Source organism: Leptodactylus fuscus, chromosome 8 (genome assembly GCF_031893055.1).
Source record: "Leptodactylus fuscus isolate aLepFus1 chromosome 8, aLepFus1.hap2, whole genome shotgun sequence".
Taxonomy (NCBI): domain Eukaryota; kingdom Metazoa; phylum Chordata; class Amphibia; order Anura; family Leptodactylidae; genus Leptodactylus; species Leptodactylus fuscus.
This window is the reverse complement of record NC_134272.1, coordinates 22022521-22044644: the sequence shown is the minus strand read 5'-3', so window position 1 is coordinate 22044644 and position 22124 is coordinate 22022521. Positions and strand designations below refer to the sequence as shown.

General features: G+C 43.7%; 1 protein-coding gene across 1 annotated transcript; it reads right to left on the bottom strand.

Annotated features, from left to right (window-relative positions):
* Window positions 1–657: 657 nt before the first annotated feature.
* On the bottom strand, window positions 658–1494 carry LOC142217201 (taste receptor type 2 member 41-like). The gene has a single exon (XM_075285390.1). It carries the CDS (start codon window positions 1492–1494, stop codon window positions 658–660), a length of 837 nt encoding a protein of 278 aa, XP_075141491.1.
* Window positions 1495–22124: the final 20630 nt, after the last annotated feature.

The following is a 22124-nucleotide window of genomic DNA, read 5'->3' as shown; positions in this document are numbered from 1 at the left end:
TTAAAACTAATGTCCTCACCAATGGCTACCAGTTGCCCTAGAAGGAGGGGTCCCTAAAGGCACCAATCCCAGCTCACGTCTCACCCCTCCGATATTTACCCCCACCCGTGATACACCTGGCATCAGAAGATATCTCCAACCTTTGTACCCTGACCACAGGACGTATAAACTAGACTGGTACTCCAACCAGCATCCATTTTGCCAAACTACCAATGGAGTGGAGATGACTCCCTGGTCCTCCACCCCAACTGCTGATTAAAATATCAGTTAAGCCTCCACAGACCCCTTCTTTCTACGCCGCCATGACAAAGATAAAATTTAAGGGAGAGTGGGTGGGACAACTTTCCTACAAGCTCCTGTTATGATATGCCCCCCCCCCCTCCTCTGCATCCCTCTCTTTATATAAACAAACCTATTCCATACATCCTGCCCTATAGATGACCTCCTAAACTCTTTCAGACCTGTCTAGCTCTTCTCCTCTTTACTGTCATGAGCCCCTTTACGCTACCCCTGTGGGTCCGCTATCTGGGGGATTTATTAATAGCTTGCAGGGACAGGATCAGGACACTTCCCTGAGCTTGGATCTATAGTTAAGAAGTTATACTAATGACTTCATAAATCCATACACCGCACTCTTTAATTTGGGATTTCCAAAGATTAAAGCCCCAGCTTGAGCAGTTGGATACACGAGGACAAGTATACAGAAGACTGAATATGTAAATGAATTAAGCACGGTGAGGTCTGATATTTTCCGAGGACTATTACAAGAAAGAATAAGATGTCTAAGATAACACGTATGACTATTGTCCTGACCGCCCGGTAATGTCCCTGCAGTTGTTCCGATGTTAGATGGGAGTCACTGTGCCGGATTCTCCAGACATGTCTTAATAGAGTAGTGACACTGAGCGCTATAGAGACACAAGTCATAAAGAAGGGAATACTAAAGCCAAATAGTAAGCTGAAGATAACATAGTAATAGTCCATATGAAGTCTATAACCAGATATGGTTGGATATTCAGTTGTATTTTGAGGGATATCCAGAGTGGTTGTCCAGAAAAATGGAAAATGTATGGCCATAGAGACCAAGACTGAGCCAACAAAGAGATAAGAGACTGTAGAAAAGAACTTTGATTTTATCTTAAGGAAAAAACTGTTGGAGGAATCCAGAAGACAAAGACAGCAGAAAATGGAGAGCCAGGTCGTGTTCCAGACATTCACTCCAATCGCTGTGAATTTGAAAGTTATTATGAAAAAATATCCATTTATGTCCATGTCAAAATCAAAAGTCTCAAAAATGGTTTTAATGATCAAGATTCCTTGGTAGATAATGTTTATGAGCCCAATAATAAATAATAATTTCTTGTAGCTCCCAGAGGCAGTGATGTCTCTCCTGAATCTGAAATTCAGCGCAACAATGAACGAGTTAAGGAAAGTCCCACAGATTCCGGTAATGACCATAATAATAAACCTCACAATCTTCATTGTTGACTTCATTGTCCTTCACTTGGTGGACTGTCCTCAATCAAGAAGGAAATTCTGAATACTTTCATGGAGAAGAAGACGACAGCTCAATGTCCTCATCCTACTAAACAGTCCATGCAAATACCTACAGTATCTTTTCATCCTACTAGGAGATATCTGATAAGACCTCGCCTTTGAGGTTTCCATCACCTGATACACGATATTTGTTTATTTTCATGTATAACATTTTTCCACCCACTGAATTTTTGTACAACAGTAAAATATAATGTAAATCTACAAGCAAAGATAGACTGTAGAACAGGATTTTTTTTGTTTACGAGGATTGTTTCCAATGGATGAGAAAAATGGACGTTTTGTGCCACCTCGTGGGTAGTTTGTAAGTTTATTCATGTAGATTGACACCTGGAGAGGCCTAGAGTGTGTCTCAATTTCATTTTAGTGTCTTCTAGGGGCAAGGAGATCTGCAATTCTGACTCCCATGCTCTCAGGCAGGATGGAGATGACTTCCCCTGTTCCTGTAGGTTACTGGGAATAGAGTAGGTATACAATATAATGCAAAGTCCACAGCCCAAAAATATATACAGTGAATGAGTGAAGCTTCCAAGTCTATTTTTTTTTTCATTATTTTTTGGTATCTGGTGTTTTTATAAATTCGCTATTTAAGATTTTTCTGCATATGTCATAGAGTAGGTACAAGACTTTTGTTGGTGGGTGATTTTGAATCTTTTCCATCCAAGAGATGGATTGTTCAGTGGACTACAACTTCAATGCTGCCAGGTTGATGTCTCTGATAGAATGAGAGGTTAGTAAGTATTGTTAAAAATCTGTCAGTCTAGTCCCCAACTTAGATGTAATTTCAGATATGAAATTCTGAGTGTGTCTCTTTTATGCTAGATAAGCCATCAGTTTGCCTCGTTTATTACGTAAGAGAGTGAAACAGCCCCTGTGTACTGAATGTGTCTGTTCCTGTAAATAAGTTTGTTTTTTCATAATCTGACTGTTGCAAGACCACAAGACAAAGGGAAAAGGCTTGTTGCCCCTGGAGTAGTGACGTGGAGACCCTGTTCAGAGGAGGTGGGCTCAGAAGAAGGAGAGAGTGTGTGCAGCAGCCATTTTGGACAGTGTGTGCTTTGAGCTTGGAAGAAGGAAGGGCTGCAGTGGCATCCTTGTGTGGAGAAGATCCTTAAGGGACCGGAGCTACAGCAAGTGGAGCTCAAGTAGAGACTTCCAGAGTTTATCCAGACACCATCCTAAGGAGAAGATTGCTGTCAGAGACTTGGCTGAGAAGTGACACTGTCAGTTAGACCACATGCTGTCTGAGGAGCCGCTCTTCCAACTGTTCCAAATAAAGGCTAAAAGGCACCTAACAGAAGCAACCGTGCACTCACCATGCTACAAGTTTGGCGCCAAAGTGTTTGGGACTGAGTAAGAGCCTGTAGTTAGATAGGCATAACCAGCATCACAGGCTGCACTACTGGTGAAATATCTACTTGTCTGGTAAAAGGACTAAGACTCAGAGGATTCTACAGAGTTATATCTCTCAGAAAGGGACTTGTAAGGAAGTCTGGGAGCAACATCCAGTTTAACCTCACACTGTTTGGCTTGCAAGCTAACTAACTATTTTATTTGCTTGGTTGTACTTTGCTTGGGGGAATAGGGATATTGTTATAAGATTGTAAGCCTTGGTGTTATACCGCCGGTGCCTGTGTCACACTCACTGAATTGTTCCTGTATAGTTGCAGCCTGCAGATAGGTAAAAGCTTGGAGTATATTGAAGGCCACATCAGTGGGCACCGCGCTGTACAACACCAGGGTCTCAGCTTCTGGGCTGAGTGAATGTAAATATCTGGAAGGGTTCTTTTGGGTAAAGGGGGTTACTAAACTAAGTAAAATCTTGTCTCTGCTAAATAGAGTTGGACTCACTTCCTTGGTTCATGACTTCGCTGTATGCTGGGGAGCCCACCCCGGTACATGGCTTACAATCATGCATGTAGTGTGTATGAGTGACAGAAAGATTTGCCTTGGCCACTTTCAGATTTATGTAATCCTTGAGTTGCTTTCTATGTAGTATGAGATCCAAAAGAATCACCTGAGCCACTGATTTCTCACGTTGACTTTCCATCCTGGTGATCTGGAAGAAGAGGGCGGCAACCTCTTTTGCTTGCTCAATACTTTTTATTTATTCCATTTTGAAGGATGTATTATGCTTTGGATGCTTGTTATTCAAATTTTCATTGGAGGCAAAATGGCAAAAAACAAAACAAAAAACAAACTGTCCATAATAATATAATAGTATAATACTGTCACATTCACATAACAGCTGTGTTTGCCTTAGAAGCTAGAAATTGTATAGATAGGTTCCTAGGAGCTCTAAGCAGTGGTGCCTCAGGCAGCGAGGGGGAGGTGTGCTAGCGGTAACATTATAGTGAATACAATGCAATGCAATATTTTGTGCAGTAATACTTACAGGAGACATGTATCCCACAGCTGCCCCTACAGCCTATATTATGACCCACAGTGGCACAATAGACCAATAGACTGTCTGGCATAATAGAGGTTATGGGGGTCGCTGTGGGACATAATAGAGGGTACAGGGAGGCCGCTATGGGGCATAATAGAGGTTGCAGGGGGACTGCTGTGGGGCATAATAGAGGTTACAGGGACCAGAGTGGACCCTGCAACCTTTATTATGCCCCACAGTTGCCCACCCTACTATTATGCCCCACAGTAGCCCATCCATGAACTATTATTATACTTGGGGGGTCTTTTCAGATCCCCGAGTATAATAATCAGAGACACAGGGGAGGTGAGGGAACATAATGAACGGTTTTACTCACCTCTCTGGGGATTCAATGTTAATCCTAGCAGACTTTGGGCTTCTCACGTCTGGGACATTACCATACAGGCCCGAAGCCTGCGCTAGCAGTTACAGACTGTTACTACTAGCACAGGCTTCGGGCCTGTACAGCACTGCTAGTGCAGGGTTCAGGCCTGTATGGTAATGTCCCAGACCACGAGATGTCTCGGGCATCACCATATAGACCCGAAGCCCGCTAGGATTAACAACGGATAGTAGAGAAATAAGTAACACTGTTTATTATGTTCCCTCACCTCCGCTGGGGCTCCAATTATTATACTCGAGGGTCTGAAAAGACCCCCGAGTATAATAACAGCAGTAGTGGGTTTGCGGCCTTGGCCCGGGTCTGCTCACAACCACCCACCGTGGCCTATAGTAGAAAGGGAAGCAGAGAGCTGGCCATGAGCAGGCTTAAGGAGGTTGGTAAATAGGCCGCTACCTTCTGGGGATACTCTAGCAGGTAGCAGCCTATTATAAAACAAAAAAAGTATCTTTACTTACCGACCTCACTGCTGCTCCTGCTGCCGCCGCCTCTTCACTTCACCCAGCAGTGAGACGTCTGTGATGATGCCACCTGCGCTGAGGCGCAGAAGTCTTAGGAGTCTTAAGTGTCCTACACTATGTTTTATAGATAGGTACCTAGGAACTCTGAGTCTTCTACACTATGTTTTAAGCCAATTTAAGGTGTGGTTCATACTGATCTTGTGCAACCCGAAGTGAATCTGGGACCGAGGAGCCAAACTCAAAATGAATAACCCATCTCTAGTAAAGATATATTGTTTAAAGTGATGGTTGTGAAATCAATAAGAAAAACTGAAAAATGGTTGCTTTATGGTGTAAACAATTTGTGAATATAATATTTGTGTGTTTTTACCCTTGGATGGAACTCATTGTTATTATTGAGTAGTAGAAATAGATGTGAATGAATGAAACAGAATGTAACATACAGGACTGAGGAGCAATGTACACAGAATATATATACAGTCCTATGAAAAAGTTTGGGCACCCCTATTAATCTTAATCATTTTTAGTTCTAAATATTTTGGTGTTTGCAACAGCCATTTCAGTTTGATATATCTAATAACTGATGGACACAGTAATATTTCAGGATTGAAATGAGGTTTATTGTACTAACAGAAAATGCGCAATATGCATTAAACCAAAATTTGACCGGTGCAAAAATATGGGCACCTCAACAGAAAAGTGACATTAATATTTAGTACATCCTCCTTTTGCAAAGATAACAGCCTCTAGTCGCTTCCTGTAGCTTTTAATCAGTTCCTGGATCCTGGATGAAGGTATTTTGGACCATTTCTTTCTACAAAACAATTCAAGTTCAGTTAAGTTTGATGGTCGCCGAACATGGACAGCCTGCTCTCAAATGATCTGAAAACAAAGATTGTTCAACATAGTTGTTCAGGGGAAGGATACAAAACGTTGTCTCAGAGATTTAACCTGTCAGTTTCCACTGTGAGGAACATAGTAAGGAAATGGAAGACCACAGGGACAGTTCTTGTTAAGCCCAGAAGTGGCAGGCCAAGAAAAATATCAGAAAGGCAGAGAAGAAGAATGGTGAGAACAGTCAAGGACAATCCACAGACCACCTCCAAAGAGCTGCAGCATCATCTTGCTGCAGATGGTGTCACTGTGCATCGGTCAACTATACAGCACACTTTGCACAAATAGAAGCTGTATGGGAGAGTGATGAGAAAGAAGCCGTTTCTGCACGTACGCCACAAATAGAGTTGCCTGAGGTATGCAAAAGCACATTTGGACAAGGCAGCTTCATTTTGGAAACAAAAATTGAGTTGTTTGGTTATAAAAAAAAGCCGTTATGCATGGCGTCCAAAAAGAAACAGCATTCCAAGAAAAACACTTGCTACCCACTGTAAAATTTGGTGGAGGTTCCATCATGCTTTGGGGCTGTGTGGCCAATGCCGGCATCGGGAATCTTGTTAAAGTTGAGGGTCGCATGGATTCCACTCAGTATCAGCAGATTCTTGAGAATAATGTTCAAGAATCAGTGACGAAGTTGAAGTTACGCCGGGGATGGATATTTCAGCAAGACAATGATCCAAAACACTGCTCCAAATCCTCAGGCATTCATGCAGAGGAACAATTACAATGTTCTGGAATGGCCATCCCAGTCCCCAGACCTGAATATCATTGAACATCTGTGGGATGATTTGAAGCGGGCTGTCCATGCTCGGCCACCATCTAACTTAACTGAACTTGAATTGTTTGTTCAAAATACCTTTATCCAGGATCCAGGAACTGATTAAAAGCTACAGGAAGCGACTAGAGGCTGTTATCTTTGCAAAAGGAGGATCTACTAAATATTAATGTCACTTTTCTGTTGAGGTGTCCATACTTTTGCACCGGTCAAATTTTGGTTTAATGCATATTGCGCATTTTCTGTTAGTACAATAAACCTCATTTCAATCCTGAAATATTACTGTGTCCATCAGTTATTAGATATATCAAACTGAAATGGCTGTTGCAAATACCAAAATATTTAGAACTAAAAATGATTAAGATTAATAGGGGTGCCCAAACTTTTTCATAGGACTGTATATATAATATATATATATATATATATATATATATATATATATATAGTGTGGATGGCATGAGTTTTATATCATGAGTTTTATATCCTTTATTTTTCCATATACATTTTGCAATGCAGACTGCACAACTCTACTGTCCTTATGAGCCATACAAGAAGATTTGTTACAAAAACACACATATCACTGGCATTAGCAATGTATTAATACACAATGTTGTGAAAAGTTATAGGCCCATGTGAAAAAAGTTGAAGGGTTAAAAGTTTATTTTGGTCAATTAACGAGATAGAGTGAAAGTAAATACCATTGATATTTGGTGTGAGGAATCTTGGAAGTAATGCTATGGCCCTCATAGAGCCCTGATCTCAACATTATCCAGTCTGTCTGGGATGACATGAAGATACAGAAGGATTTAGGCAAATCTATATCCACAGAAGATCTGTGCTTAGTTCTGGCGGCTTTAACAATCTCCATGCCGAGTTCTGCAAAATCAGTGAAGAAGTGACAAATCAGTTTTCTGTCTGTAGAAGTTACTGAAGATAACGGAAATAATCTTGCTGTTATCTCCATGACTAAACCAAAGACAAGAGCTGAGAGCGTCTGGTCATCATCGGATTCCGCAAAAAACTCTGTGTGAACATACCCTTGGAGATGAAAATGATTTAAGACCGTGATTTGCATTTCTACAACTTCTTAATGTATACGATTTCTGCAGATACATATACACAACAAGTACAAGATGCTCAAAGTTTATACAAGATATATAGTCCTGCCTCATAATATAAACTTCTATAATAGAACCCCAGCCCATCATCGAATACAACAGGATTAAAGGGGTTTCTTGGATTTTAATATAAATGATCTTTACCAAAATCTGCTGAAGTCAAACACCCAGCACCCCCATTGATCAGCTGTTTGAAGTGGCCTTAGGTGAACACTATTTCCTTTTCACAGGCCAGAGAGGTCACATTCATGAGTCTCATGGCCTGTTTGCAGATCAGTCCCATTCAAGTAATTGGGATTGAGCTGCAATACCAAACATAGCCGTGGTACCCTGTACCTAGTATTTGAGAAGAGGGCACAGCGCTTATTGGTGGGGGTGCCTGGTGTTGGGCTCCCACCCATCTAATAATGACGACCTATTGCAAAGATAAGCCATCACTATCACCATCCTGAAAATCCTTTTAACCATATAATATATACAATGCGGTTACTTTGTATTTACTGTATTTTCCATTAGTTCCTATAATAGCTTGTAGGGAAAGGATCAGGACACGGCCCTGAGCTCGGATCTATAGTTAGGAAGCCTTCACACGGAGTTTCCGCTCTGCTCATTCTGAATGTAAACTCGTTCAGAATGAACGGCGTAAAAACAGATCCCATTGATTTCTATGGGTGCCGGCATTGAAAGCAATAGGTAAAAAAGCCTCCCATTGATGCCGGCACCCATAGAAATCAATGGGATCTGTTTTTACGCTGCTCATTCTGAACGAGTTTACGTTCAGAATGAGCGGAGCGGAAACTCCGTTTGAAGGCTCCCTTAAGAAGTTATAATAACGCCTTCATAAATCCATACACCGCACTCTTTAATTTGGGATTTCCAAAGATTAAAGCACCAGCTTGAGCAGTTGGATACACCAGGACAAGTATCCATAAGACTGAATATGTAAATGAATTAAAAATGATTGGGTCTGATATTCCGAGGACTAATACAAGAAAGAATAAGATGTCTAGGATAACACGTATGACTATTGTCCTGACCGCCCGGTAATGTCCCTGCAGCTGGGCTGATGTTAGATGGGAGTCACTGTGCCGGATTCTCCAGACATGTCTTAATAGAGTAGTGACACTGAGCCCTATAGAGACACAAGTCATAAAGAAGGGAATACTAAAGCCAAATAGTAAGCTGAAGATAACATAGTAATAGTCCATATGAAGTCTATAACCAGATATGGTTGGATGGTCAGTTGTATTTTGAGGAATATCCAGAGTGGTTGTCCAGAAAAATGGGCAATGAATGGCCGCTGAGACCAAGACTGAGCCAACAAAGAGATAAGAGACTGCAGAAAAGAACTTTGATTTTATCTTAAGGAAAAATCTGTTGGAGGAATCCAGAAGCCGAAGAAAGCAGAAAATGGAGAGCCAGGTCGTGTTCCAGACATTCACTCCAATAACTATGAATTCAAGAGCTAAAATCAATAGGGAGCTTTTGTTGTCCAAGTCAAAAGCCACACAAATGGTTTCAAAGATAAAAATTCCTTGGAAGATAATGTTTATAAGCCCAATGATAAAGAGAATTTTCTTGTAGCTCCCAGAGGCAGTGATGTCTCTCCAGAATCTGAAATTCAGCGCAACAATGAATGAGTTAAGGAAAGTCCCACAGACTCCAGTAATGGCCATAGTAATAAACCTCACAATCTTCAGTGTTGACTTCATGGTCCTTCACTTGGTGGACTGTCCTCAACCAAGTAGGAAATTCTGAATACTTTCAGGGAGAAGAAGACGACAGCTCAATGTCCTCATCCTACTAAACATTCCATGCAAATACCTTTTGATCCTACTAGGAGATATCTGATAAGGTCTCACTTTTGAGGTTTCCATCACCTGATACACACGATATTTGTTTATTTCCCTCTATTAAATTTTTCCACCTGCTGAATTTTTGTACATCAGTAAAATATAATGTAAATCTACATGCAAAGATAGACTGTAGTTCCGGAGTTGTTTCCAATGGATGAGAAAAATGGACATTTTCTGCCAGCTCGTGGGTAGTTTGTAAGTTGATTCTTGTAGATGGCCACTTCTGAGCGGGCCTACAGAACATCTGAATATAGTCCGAGTATTAGTGTCTTTTAGGGACAAAGAGATCTGCAATTCTGACTCTCATGCTCTCAGGAAGGATGGAGATGACTTTTCCTGTTCTTGTAGCAACTGGGCATAGAGTAGGTACAAGAGATTCGTTGGTGGGCGATTTTGAAACTTTTATCCAAGAGGTGGATTGTTCAGAGGACTCCAACTTCAACGCTGCCAGGTTGATGTCGCTACTAGAGATGAGCGAGTAGTACTCGATCAAGTAAAGTAGGTGTTCGATCGAATACTACGGTATTCGAAATACTCGTACTCAATCGAATACTACTAGCTGTTCGAAGTTAAGATTCGATGCAGAACCAACGTTGATTGGCAGAATGCTATACATTGCCAATCAACGCTGGTTCTTCTCTTACCTTTAGAAGTCTTCTCCCTGCGCAGCGTCCCCGCGTCCTCTTCCGGCTCTGCATTCACTCTGCTTAGGCATCAGGCCTGGGCAGAGCCAACTGCGCATGTCCGCGCGGGCATGCGCGGTCGGCTCTGCCTAGGCCCGATGCCTAGCAGAGTGAACTGAAGGCCGGAAGAGGATGCGGGGATGCTGCACAGGGAGAAGAATCCAGCCTGACCCTCACTCATGGACTTGGTAAGTAGAATTTGATCGAATGTTGCGTACGCCTGAAACGAGCATTTCCCCCCATAGACTATAATGGAGTTCGAAACCCGTTCGAACAGTGGGCGGCTGTTCGAATCGGATTTCGAACCTCGAACATTTTAGTGTTCGCTCATCTCTAGTCTCTACTATAATGCCAGCTTTGTCGCAAATCTGTGAGTCTAGTCCCCAACTTAGATATAATTTCAGATATGAAATTCTCAAATTCTGAAATTCTGTTTTATGCTAGATAACAAGGACGTCTTATGTTTTGGTTGCTATTTATTCACATTTTCATTGGAGGCAAAATGGCGAAAAATAAAAACTGCCCATAGTATAATACTGTCACTTCCACATATACATAACAGCTGTGTTTGCCTTAGAAAGCTAGAAGTTGTATAGCTAGGTGTTACGGTTCTGCCTATATATATTTTTTAATGACGGCAGAACCCTTTAGACTGAGCTAGTAGTCGCAGTCGAGGTCCACAGGCCCAGAGGGCAGCTGTTTGTCTGAACTCCTGGTCAGCAACACAAAACCGAGGTCAGTGGCTCACAGACCCCTAGTATTCAGAACTGACAGGGATAGAGGGCCAGGGCACAGGCTAACCCAGAGACCAAACCTGCTGACATGCCACCGGCTGGAACAGAGACCACTGCTCCAAGCCCTAGTGTAGAGCTGCCAGTTCAGGAGAATTACAGGTCCTACTAACAGTGCCCAGATTGGGACCGAAGCATAAAACACAGGGGCCTAGACTGGCAACCTGCCTAACAGTGGAACCTAGCCCTGAACTTCTGTCATTAACAATTTCCAGTCAAAGTGTGAGCGCCGGACGGCGGCGCACTCAACGTATATAAAGGGAAGTTCCCGCCCAGCAGGGCGGTGGCCATGACCTCATCGGTCATGCTCAGTATGGCCAAAATGGGATTTAACTTCTGAGCGGCTCCGAAAAGTCCGAGCATGCTCAGTAGAGGAGAAATGGGACTTAGTCTCTCGATGCCTCACTGCATGAGGCCGAGGGTGAGAGTCGGATTGACCTGCAGGTGGCGCTGTGCGCCGGAACGGAAGCCTGCGGGACCCCATCCTAACACTAGGTTTCTACACTATGTTTTATAGATAGGTTCCTATGAGTCCTAAGAGTGTTCTACACTATGTTTTATAGATAGGTTCCTAGGAGCCCTGACAGTGTTATACACTATGTTTTATAGATAGGTTCCTAGGAGCCCTGACAATGTTCTACACTATGTATTATAGATAGGTTCCTAGGAGCCCTGACAGTGTTCTACACTATGTTTTATAGATAGGTTCCTAGGAGCCCTGACAATGTTCTACACTATGTTTTATAGATAGGTTCCTAGGAGCCCTGACAGTGTTATACACTATGTTTTATAGATAGGTTCCTAGGAGCCCTGACAGTGTTCTACACTATGTTTTATAGATAGGTTCCTAGGAGCCCTGACAGTGTTATACACTATGTTTTATAGATAGGTTCCTAGGAGCCCTGACAGTGTTATACACTATGATTTATAGATAGGTTCCTAGGAGCCCTGACAGTGTCATACACTATGTTTTAAGCCAATTTAAGGTGTGGTTCATACTGATCATGAGCACCCTGAAATGAATCTGGGACCAAGGAGCCAAACTCAAAATGAATAACCCATCTCTAGTAAAGATATATTGTTTAAAGTGATGGTTGTGAAATCAATAAAATAAACTGAAAAAAGGTTGCTTTATGTTGTAAACTATTTGTGAATATAATATTTGTGTGTTTTTACCCTTGGACGGAACTCATTGTTATTATTGAGTAGTAGAAATAGATGTGAATGAATGAATGACTGAATGAACAAATGAATAAGTGAAACAATGTGACATATACGACTGAGGAGCAATGTACACAGTATATATATATATATATATATATAGATATATATAGATATATATATATGCACAATATATATATATATATATATATATATATATATATATATACATATATATATCCTAAAAGGTGAATGTTTGTGGGTTTGTGTTCGGATGTTTGTTCCTCAATCACACCCAAACGGCTGAACGGATTGGGGGGAAATTTCACACACACCTACATAATTCCCACGAAATACAAATAGGCTACTTTAAATGTGGGTCACTCACCCCAAATTGCCACCGTCACCCTCCAAAGACCCCTCCGCTTCGGCTATAGAAGCTGGCATTCTGCCAGCGCTGGTCTGTCCACGCTGCTCCTATTGGTGCATGGCAGGCTGTGGGCGGGCTATACAGCCAGGGCTGCGGAACCATAGGTTGGGGGTGGCATGTGGGCGTGCCGATTCACCAGGGACACAGTGAGGAAGATGGCGGACGCCCACAGGGTCCCGGAGCTGCAGCTATGCCAGGCTGCCACACACATAGCAGACGGAGGAGGCTGCTGCACCCGACACTGCACACATACAGGTGAGTGCAGCGGGGGGAGGGGGTGTCCCCAGCTTCAGTTCCCCCCTACATCGGCCCCCGTGTAGTAGCGCTCACCTCGGCCTCTCTCCTCCTCTCCTGTGTCTCCTCGCTGCATACAGCCGCTGCCTGTGTCCTATATCTAGCACGGCAGGCTCTGGCTTGCTGATTGCTATGATGCCAGGCCTGCTCTGCTACATAAACGACACAGAACTGTCTGCACAGTTTGCAGTGGAGGACACAGGCCAAGGTGAGTGCTACTATACCGGGGGGGCCGATGTAGGTGGGGGAGGGGAGGGGGGGCATGAAGCTGGGGGCAGAGATGGGGGGACATGAGACTGGGGGCAGAGATGGGGGGACAAGAAACTGGGGGCAGATGAAGTGGACTGGGGGCACAGATAGGGGGACAAGAAATTTAAGCGGTTCAGCCCCACCGCCAACCCGCAGACGAAGTCGCGGCTACCAGCTAGTATATATATACAGAGAAGAATGTAAAGAAGAAGATTACGTACATTTGTATTGCAGGAAATTGTGTACATTTTATTGCGGTTTTATATTTTGTATTGCACAGTGTTGGTGCTCATGATGACTACCACCTTCGTCTCCGTCTCCGTCTTCTTATTATACAGCGGACTCGGCACATTGGGCAGTGTGGTTGGCTCCTTACCCAGGTGGAGATGCAGGGTTGGTGGTAGATGTGGGCACATGGCAGTATGTTGAGCTCTTCTCCGGTGACAAAGTCTTCTAAGCAGATCGCACATGATTGGGTCTCCTCAGCGCCTGCGTAGATCTGCGTGGGCAAATAATGATACCGTCTCATCGTCCGGCCTCGTTCATGGCTGGGGGCTGGGGTTGCTGGTGTTGGGTCTGGCACCGGATGGCTCGGTCCAGGAGTTGGTTCTGGCTGGTCAGATGTGTGTGGAGAAGCAGTAGATGGGGTAGAGGATCTCCGGGTCTCCGGGCGCTCTGTGGAAAGGCGCAAAGGTGACCTACTTCTATTCTCTGACTGCGGCCTGCGACGGGGTGGATCACTACCACGGTGTCTCCGGTGGTGGTCGGCATTGGGGTCAGCAGCATCCGTGGCCCGTCTTCTGAGGTTATACCTCCGTCCAGTAGAGTCTAGAAATAAAAGAGAGAGGATTAGTGAGATGTAACCTCCATAGATAGAGCGCCCCCTACCCCACAGAAGACGGATCTCTTACCTGACGGGGTCATCCACGTGCTCATATCCATCAGGAGCCTCTGTAACTCACGTTGGCTCATTGTAAGGGGAAGGGAAATGGGAGAAAAAACAAACTCCAAACGCACTAGATCAGGTATTAGAAATCACTTCTACCTAATATAGCAAAGAACCTCTACCTGCACCTCCACCGGCGCGGAATTATATAGGGAGCGGAACTGAGAGGTCATAATTACATGACATCACCACGAGGTGGCCAAGGCCGTGTCACAATGGATATGGGGGGCCATATAATAGGTACATAACTGCAGAGATGACTCTACAGAGGCTCCGCCCTTCATAATGACATCACGATGTTCCCGAGTGGTGATGACATCATGAGTGTTCCATCTGACATTTCATTTACATCTCTACAATCCATGTACAAAAACACAACAGATTATTGCCCTAGTAATGGAAATGGAGCCGACTGGAGTATAAGACATGATGTACAGCAGAATAATGACTGCAGCTCTAGAGGTGACTGGAGTATAAGACATGATGTACAGCAGAATAATGACTGCAGCTCTAGAGGTGACTGGAGTATAAGACATGATGTACAGCAGAATAGTGACTGCAGCTCTAGAGGTGATTGGAGTATAAGACAAAAGGTAACAGCAGAATAGTGACTGCAGCTCTAGATGTGACTAGAGTATAATAGAAGATGAAACAGCAGAATAGTAACTGCAGCTCTAGAGGTGACTGGAGTATAAGACATGATGTACAGCAGAATAGTGACTGCAGCTCTAGAGGTGACTGGAGTATAATAGAAGATGAAACAGAATTGTGACTGCAGTTCTAGAGGTGACTGGAGTATAATAGAAGATGTAACAGCAGAATAGTGACTGCAGCTCTAGATTTTACTGGAGTATAAGTGATGATGTAACAGCAGAATAGTGATTGTAGCTCTAGATTTTACTGGAGTATAAGTGATGATGTAACAGCAGAATAGTGATTGCAGCTCTTGAAGTGACTGGAGTATAAGTGATGATGTAACAGCAGAATAGTGACTGCAGCTCTAGATTTTACTGAAGAATAGTGACTGTAACTCTAGAAGTGACTGCAGTATAAGTGGTGATGTAACAGCAGAATAGTGACTGCAGCTCTAGATGTGACTGGACTATAATATATAATGTAACAGCAGAACAGTGACTGCAGCTCTAGAGGTGACTGGAGTATAAGACATGATGTACAGCAGAATAGTGACTGCAGCTCTAGATATGACTGGAGTATAAGTTATGATGTAGAGCAGAATAGTGAGTGCAGCTCTGGAGGTGACTGGAGTATAAGGCATAACGTAACAGGAGAATAGTGACTGCAGCTCTAGAGGTGACTGGAGTATAAGACATGATGTAACAGCAGAATAGTGACTGCAGCTCTAGATGTGACTGGAGTATAAGACATGATGTACAGCAGAATAGTGACTGCAGCTCTGGAGGTGACTGGAGTATGATATATGATGTAGAGCAGAATAGTGAGTGCAGCTCTGGAGGTGACTGGAGTATAAGGCATAACGTAACAGGAGAATAGTGACTGCAGCTCTAGAGGTGACTGGAGTATAAGACATGATGTAACAGCAGAATAGTGACTGCAGCTCTAGATGTGACTGGAGTATAAGACATGATGTACAGCAGAATAGTGACTACAGCTCTAGATGTGACTGGAGTATAATACATAATGTACAGCAGAATAGTGATTGCAGCTCTGGATGTGACTGGAGTATAAGAGAAGATGTAACAGCAGAATAGTGACTGCAGCTCTAGATTTTACTGAAGAATAGTGACTGTAGCTCTAGAAGTGACTGGAGTATAAGGGATGATATAACAGCAGAATAGTTACTGCAGCTCTAGAAGTGACTGGAGTACATCTAGAGCTGCAGTCATTATTCTGCTGTTACATCATCACTTATACTCCAGTCACTTCTAGAGTTGCAGTCACTATTCTGCTGTTACATCATCACTTATACTCCAGTCACTTCAAGAGCTGCAATCACTATTCTGCTGTTACATCATCACTTATACTCCAGTAAAATCTAGAGCTGCAGTCACTATTCTGCTGTACATCATGTCTTATACTCCAGTCACATCTAGAGCTGCAGTCACTATTCTGCTGTTACATCATGTCTTATACTCCAGTCACCTCTAGAGCTGCAGTCACTATTCTCCTGTTACATTATGTCTTATACTCCAGTCACCTCTAGAGCTGCAGTTACTATTCTGCTGTTTCATCTTCTATTATACTCTAGTCACATCTAGAGCTGCAGTCAATACTCTGCTGTTACCTTTTGTCTTATACTCCAGTCACCTCTAGAGCTGCAGTCACTATTCTGCTGTACATCATGTCTTATACTCCAGTCACCTCTAGAGCTACAGTCACTATTCTGCTGTTACATTATGTCTTATACTCCAGTCACCTCTAGAGCTGCAGTCACTATTCTGCTGTACATCATATCTTATACTCTAGTCACATCTAGAGCTGCAGTCTCTTACACTCCAGTCGGTTCCATTTCCATTACTAGGGCAATAATCTGTTTTTGTACATGGATTGTAGAGATGTAAATGAAATGTCAGATGGAACACTCATGATGTCATCACCACTCGGGAACATCGTGATGTCATTATGAAGGGCGGAGCCTCTGTAGAGTCATCTCTGCAGTTATGTACCTATTATATGGCCCCCCATATCCATTGTGACACGGCCTTGGCCACCTCGTGGTGATGTCATGTAATTATGACCTCTCAGTTCCGCTCCCTATATAATTCCGCGCCGGTGGAGGTGCAGGTAGAGGTTCTTTGCTATATTAGGTAGAAGTGATTTCTAATACCTGATCTAGTGCGTTTGGAGTTTGTTTTTTCTCCCATTTCCCTTCCCCTTACAATGAGCCAACGTGAGTTACAGAGGCTCCTGATGGATATGAGCACGTGGATGACCCCGTCAGGTAAGAGATCCGTCTTCTGTGGGGTAGGGGGCGCTCTATCTATGGAGGTTACATCTCACTAATCCTCTCTCTTTTATTTCTAGACTCTACTGGACGGAGGTATAACCTCAGAAGACGGGCCACGGATGCTGCTGACCCCAATGCCGACCACCACCGGAGACACCGTGGTAGTGATCCACCCCGTCGCAGGCCGCAGTCAGAGAATAGAAGTAGGTCACCTTTGCGCCTTTCCACAGAGCGCCCGGAGACCCGGAGACCCTCTACCCCATCTACTGCTTCTCCACACACATCTGACCAGCCAGAACCAACTCCTGGACCGAGCCATCCGGTGCCAGACCCAACACCAGCAACCCCAGCCCCCAGCCATGAACGAGGCCGGACGATGAGACGGTATCATTATTTGCCCACGCAGATCTACGCAGGCGCTGAGGAGACCCAATCATGTGCGATCTGCTTAGAAGACTTTGTCACCGGAGAAGAGCTCAACATACTGCCATGTGCCCACATCTACCACCAACCCTGCATCTCCACCTGGGTAAGGAGCCAACCACACTGCCCAATGTGCCGAGTCCGTTGTATTATAAGAAGACGGAGACGGAGACGAAGGTGGTAGTCATCATGAGCACCAAAACCGTGCAATACAAAATATAAAACCGCAATAAAATGTACACAATTTCCTGCAATAAAAATGTACGTAATCTTCTTCTTTACAATCTTGTGAGTGTATATATATATATATATATATATATATATATATATATATATAGTGATAGTTGGGGTTATTTAACAGCAAAGGTAAGCGGTGTTCTGGGTGTACAGAGGTGTTGGTGGCGCTGGGTGCCAATTAAACAGCAGATCAGGTGGTACAATCCAAAATAAGTGGCTTTATTCAGCTTACACAGGAACAAAACAACAAACAGCCTCGCCCGCACACAGGGCACTACCTCACTACTTGAACCCTGTCTATTCTACCAAGGGCAAGATACTTTGCTGAGGTTTCATCTCACCAGTCTGGTTCAAAGTCCTTTCTGGAATCCAGTCCTCTTGGGACAGACCGTCTGTCTGTCTCTAACTGCTCCAAGGTCCACCTGTGTCTGCAGGTCACAATCTGTACTCTCTCTCTGGAGTTAGGCTCCTTCTGAAGTCCAGTCTTCTTGGCACAGGCCACCCGCCCGTCTCCAACTGGTCCACAGTGCACCTGCTCCCTGCAGGCCACTAACAGCACTGTCTTGCTGTGTGCACTCACTCTGGAGTGGAACCCCTCTCTCAGCTATGGGTGCGGTCAGAGTCCTTTTTAACTCTGTTTTGGGCCGCTCTATAGTGCCCTCTACGTTCACACCATTACAATATATTATTATTATATAGTGACTGCAGCTCTAGATGTGACTGGAGTATAATACATAATGTAACAGCAGAACAGTGACTGCAGCTCTAGAGGTGACTGGAGTATAAGTTATGATGTACAGCAGAACAGTGACTGCAGCTCAAAAAAAAAAAAAAAAAAAAAAAAAAAAAAAAGAAGAGGCCACACGGTGGCTCAGTGGTTAGCACTGCGGCCTTGCAGCACTGGAGTCCTTGGTTCGAATCCCGCCAAGGGCAAAAAACCATCTGCAAGGAGTTTGTATGTTCTCCCCGTGTTTGCGTGGATTTCCATCCCATATTCCAAAGACATACTGTTAGGGAAAAATGTACATTGTGAGCCCTACGTGGGCTCCCAATCTACATTTAAAGAGGACCGTTCACCATTTTTCCCAAAGGCAGTGTTATATACTGCCGGAAAGCTGACAGTGCGCTGAGTTCAGCGCACTGTCGGCTTTCCCGATCTGTGCCCGGTGTGAAGAGCTTACGGTCCCAGTACCGTAGCTCTTCTATGGTCAGAAGGGCGTTTCTGACCATTAGCCAGGAACGTCCTTTTGCCTCGCGGCGCCTATCGCGCTGTGCTGTGGAGCGGGGAGGAACGCCTCCTCCCTCTGCTCACACAGCTCGTCCATAGACGAGTGTTATCAGGAGAGGGAGGGGGCGTTCCTCCCGGCTCCACAGCACAGCGCGATTGGCGCCGCGAGGCAGAAGGACATTCCTGGCTAATGGTCAGAAACGCCCTTCTGACCATAGAAGAGCTACGGTACCGGACCGTAAGCTCTTCACACCGGGCACAGATCGGGAAAGCCGACAGTGCGCTGAGCTCAGCACACTGTCAGCTTTCCGGCAGTATATAACACTGCCTTTGGGAAAAATGGTGAAAGGTCCTCTTTAAAGAAAAAAAGAAAAAGAAAAAAGAACAGTGACTGCAGCTCTAGAGGAGACTGGAGTATAAGTTATGATGTACAGCAGAATAGTGACTGCAGCTCTGGAGGTGACTGGAGTATAATACATAATGTAACAGCAGAACAGTGACTGCAGCTCTAGAGGTGACTGGAGTATAAGACATGATGTACAGCAGAATAGTGACTGCAGCTCTAGATGTGAATGGAGTATACGACATAATGTGACAGCAGAATAGTGACTGCAGCTCTAGAGGTGACTGGAGTATAAGACATGATGTACAGCAGAATAGTGACTGCAGCTCTAGATGTGAATGGAGTATACGACATAATGTGACAGCAGAATAGTGACTGCAGCTCTAGATGTGACTGAAGTATAAGACATGATGTACAGCAGAATAGTGACTGCAGCTCTAGATGTGACTGGGGTATAAGACATAATGTAACTGCAGAACAGTGACTGCAGCTCTGGATGTGACTGGAGTATAAGACATGATGTACAGCAGAATAGTGACTGCAGCTCTAGATGTGACTGGAGTATATGACATAATGTAACAGCAGAATACTGACTGCAGCTCTAGAGGTGACTGGAGTATATCACATGACATAACAGCAGAATAGTGACTGCAGCTCTAGAGGTGACTGGAGTATAAGACATAATGTAACAGCAGAATCTTGACTGCAGCTCTAGATGTGACTGGAGTATAATTCATAATGTAACAGCAGAACAGTGACTGCAGCTCTAGAGGTGACTGGAGTATAAGACATGATGTACAGCAGAATAGTAACTGCAGCTCTGGAGGTGACTGAAGTATAAGTGATGATGTAACAGCAGAATAGTGACTGCAGCTCTGGGTGTGACTGGAGTATAAGAGAAGATGTAACAGCAGAATAGTGACTGCAGCTCTAGATTTTACTGGAGTATAAGTGATGATGTAACAGCAGAATAGTGACTGCAGCTCTAGATGTGACTGGAGTATAAGACATGATGTACAGCAGAATTGTGACTGCAGCTCTAGATGTGACTGGAGTATAAGACATGATGTACAGCAGAATAGTGACTGCAGCTCTAGATGTGACTGGAGTATAAGACATAATGTGACAGCAGAATAGTGACTGCAGCTCCAGATGTGACTGGACTATAATACATAATGTAACAGCACAACAGTGACTGCAGCTCTAGAGGTGACTGGAGTATAAGACATGATGTACAGCAGAATAGTGACTGCAGCTCTAGATGTGACTGGAGTATAAGTTATGATGTACAGCAGAATAGTAACTGCAGCTCTGGATGTGACTGGAGTATAATATATGATGTACAGCAGAATAATGAGTGCAGCTCTGGAGGTGACTGGAGTATAAGGCATAATGTAACAGCAGAATAGTGAGTGCAGCTCTAGATGTGACTGTCATCATTTCCTGGGGTGTCATAGTGGACTTGTTGACCCTCCTGAGTCGAATGGTGGGTTCCAAAAAATTATATGATAAGAGAAGAGCTACGGACTCCAATTAGATTTAAAAAAAAAAAAAAAAAAAAAAGGATAGGATAGGTGAGTGTACTCTCAAAGGAAATAATGGGCAGAAATAATTGAAAGACAGGAGACATTTAGCTTCATGTCTGTGTTAGCACCGCCATAAGGAGTATTGTTGACCCAAGTCAGGGCTCGTTCACATCAGCGTTCATCTGTCCTTATTGCAGGTTTCCGTTTCCTGCATAAAACAGAGCAAGAGACGGAAACCTGCAGGAGACTTTCTCACCCATTCATTTGAATGGGTGAGAAAGCTGTCCGGCCGTGAGCGGCAGTGACAGAGTCGGACATGCAGTACTCTGTGTCCGGATTAAAAAATCCGGTTTCGCGGCGGAGAGCCTAAAGCGCTCACCACCGCGCACGGCCGGACCCGGTCTATGGTTTCCGTCTTCTGCCATGCTGAAGACAGAAACCATAGAACGGAGACATGAATGCAGGTGTGAACCTAGCGTCAGATGTTCATTTGGTATTGATTCCTGTTGGTGTGGCAGTGGGCCAGTATCCTCAGGATAAATGCTTTGATGAAACATTCTGCTGTTATCCCTTGAGGTCTACCTACACTATATCATTACTCCTATGGGATGTGCTATGGCATGCATTTTGTCTGTGGTATAGGGAGGTAGGACCAGCTGCTGACATTATAAGGTGCTGATAGTAGACACAGTGGTAGTGTGGTACATCCTGGCCTAAGTCCTACTCCTTACCATTTATTAGACTACCCCTTATATCAAGAGAAGGGGTGTGTAGATAGCATGCCGTTGTTGCTATATACTAGTCAGTCTTTCATCTGAAAGTGTGACTAAACATTTGACCACTCTTTGTTTATATAAAAAAAGACATTTTACTCATTTATATTTATTAAAAGTTAAGTTTTATTATTTTATCAGAGTCCCCCTCTTTTTCATTCAGTGATATACTCTCAAAGGAACATTTAATACTAGAATTTTATTAATACCATTAAAATTATATCTCTCTACTAGAGGGAGGACCCGACTTCGCACGGGTATATTACATTTTATGTTTGTGTAGTGGCCCCATAAGAATTGTCCAATTTTGCACCGGTGTATTTTGTATGTGGTTTGTGTGTATGTCCATAAGCGTCATGTGATTATGTGTATCTCATTTCGGATGTCAGTGAAAAACCTGTGATCAGTTGTTATGGATACCTGGAGTAAAGCTGTATTTAATCCTTCCCCGTGTAGTACTGTGTTTAGACACAAGTATCTAATCCTTGTTGGTGTGGTACTGTGTGCAGATGCACATATCTAATCCCCCAGCGTGTGGTACTGTTTGCAGATGCGTGTATCTAATCCTCCCCCGTGTGGTATTATGTGAAGAGGTGCGTATCTAATCCTCCGGTAAGTGAAACTGTGT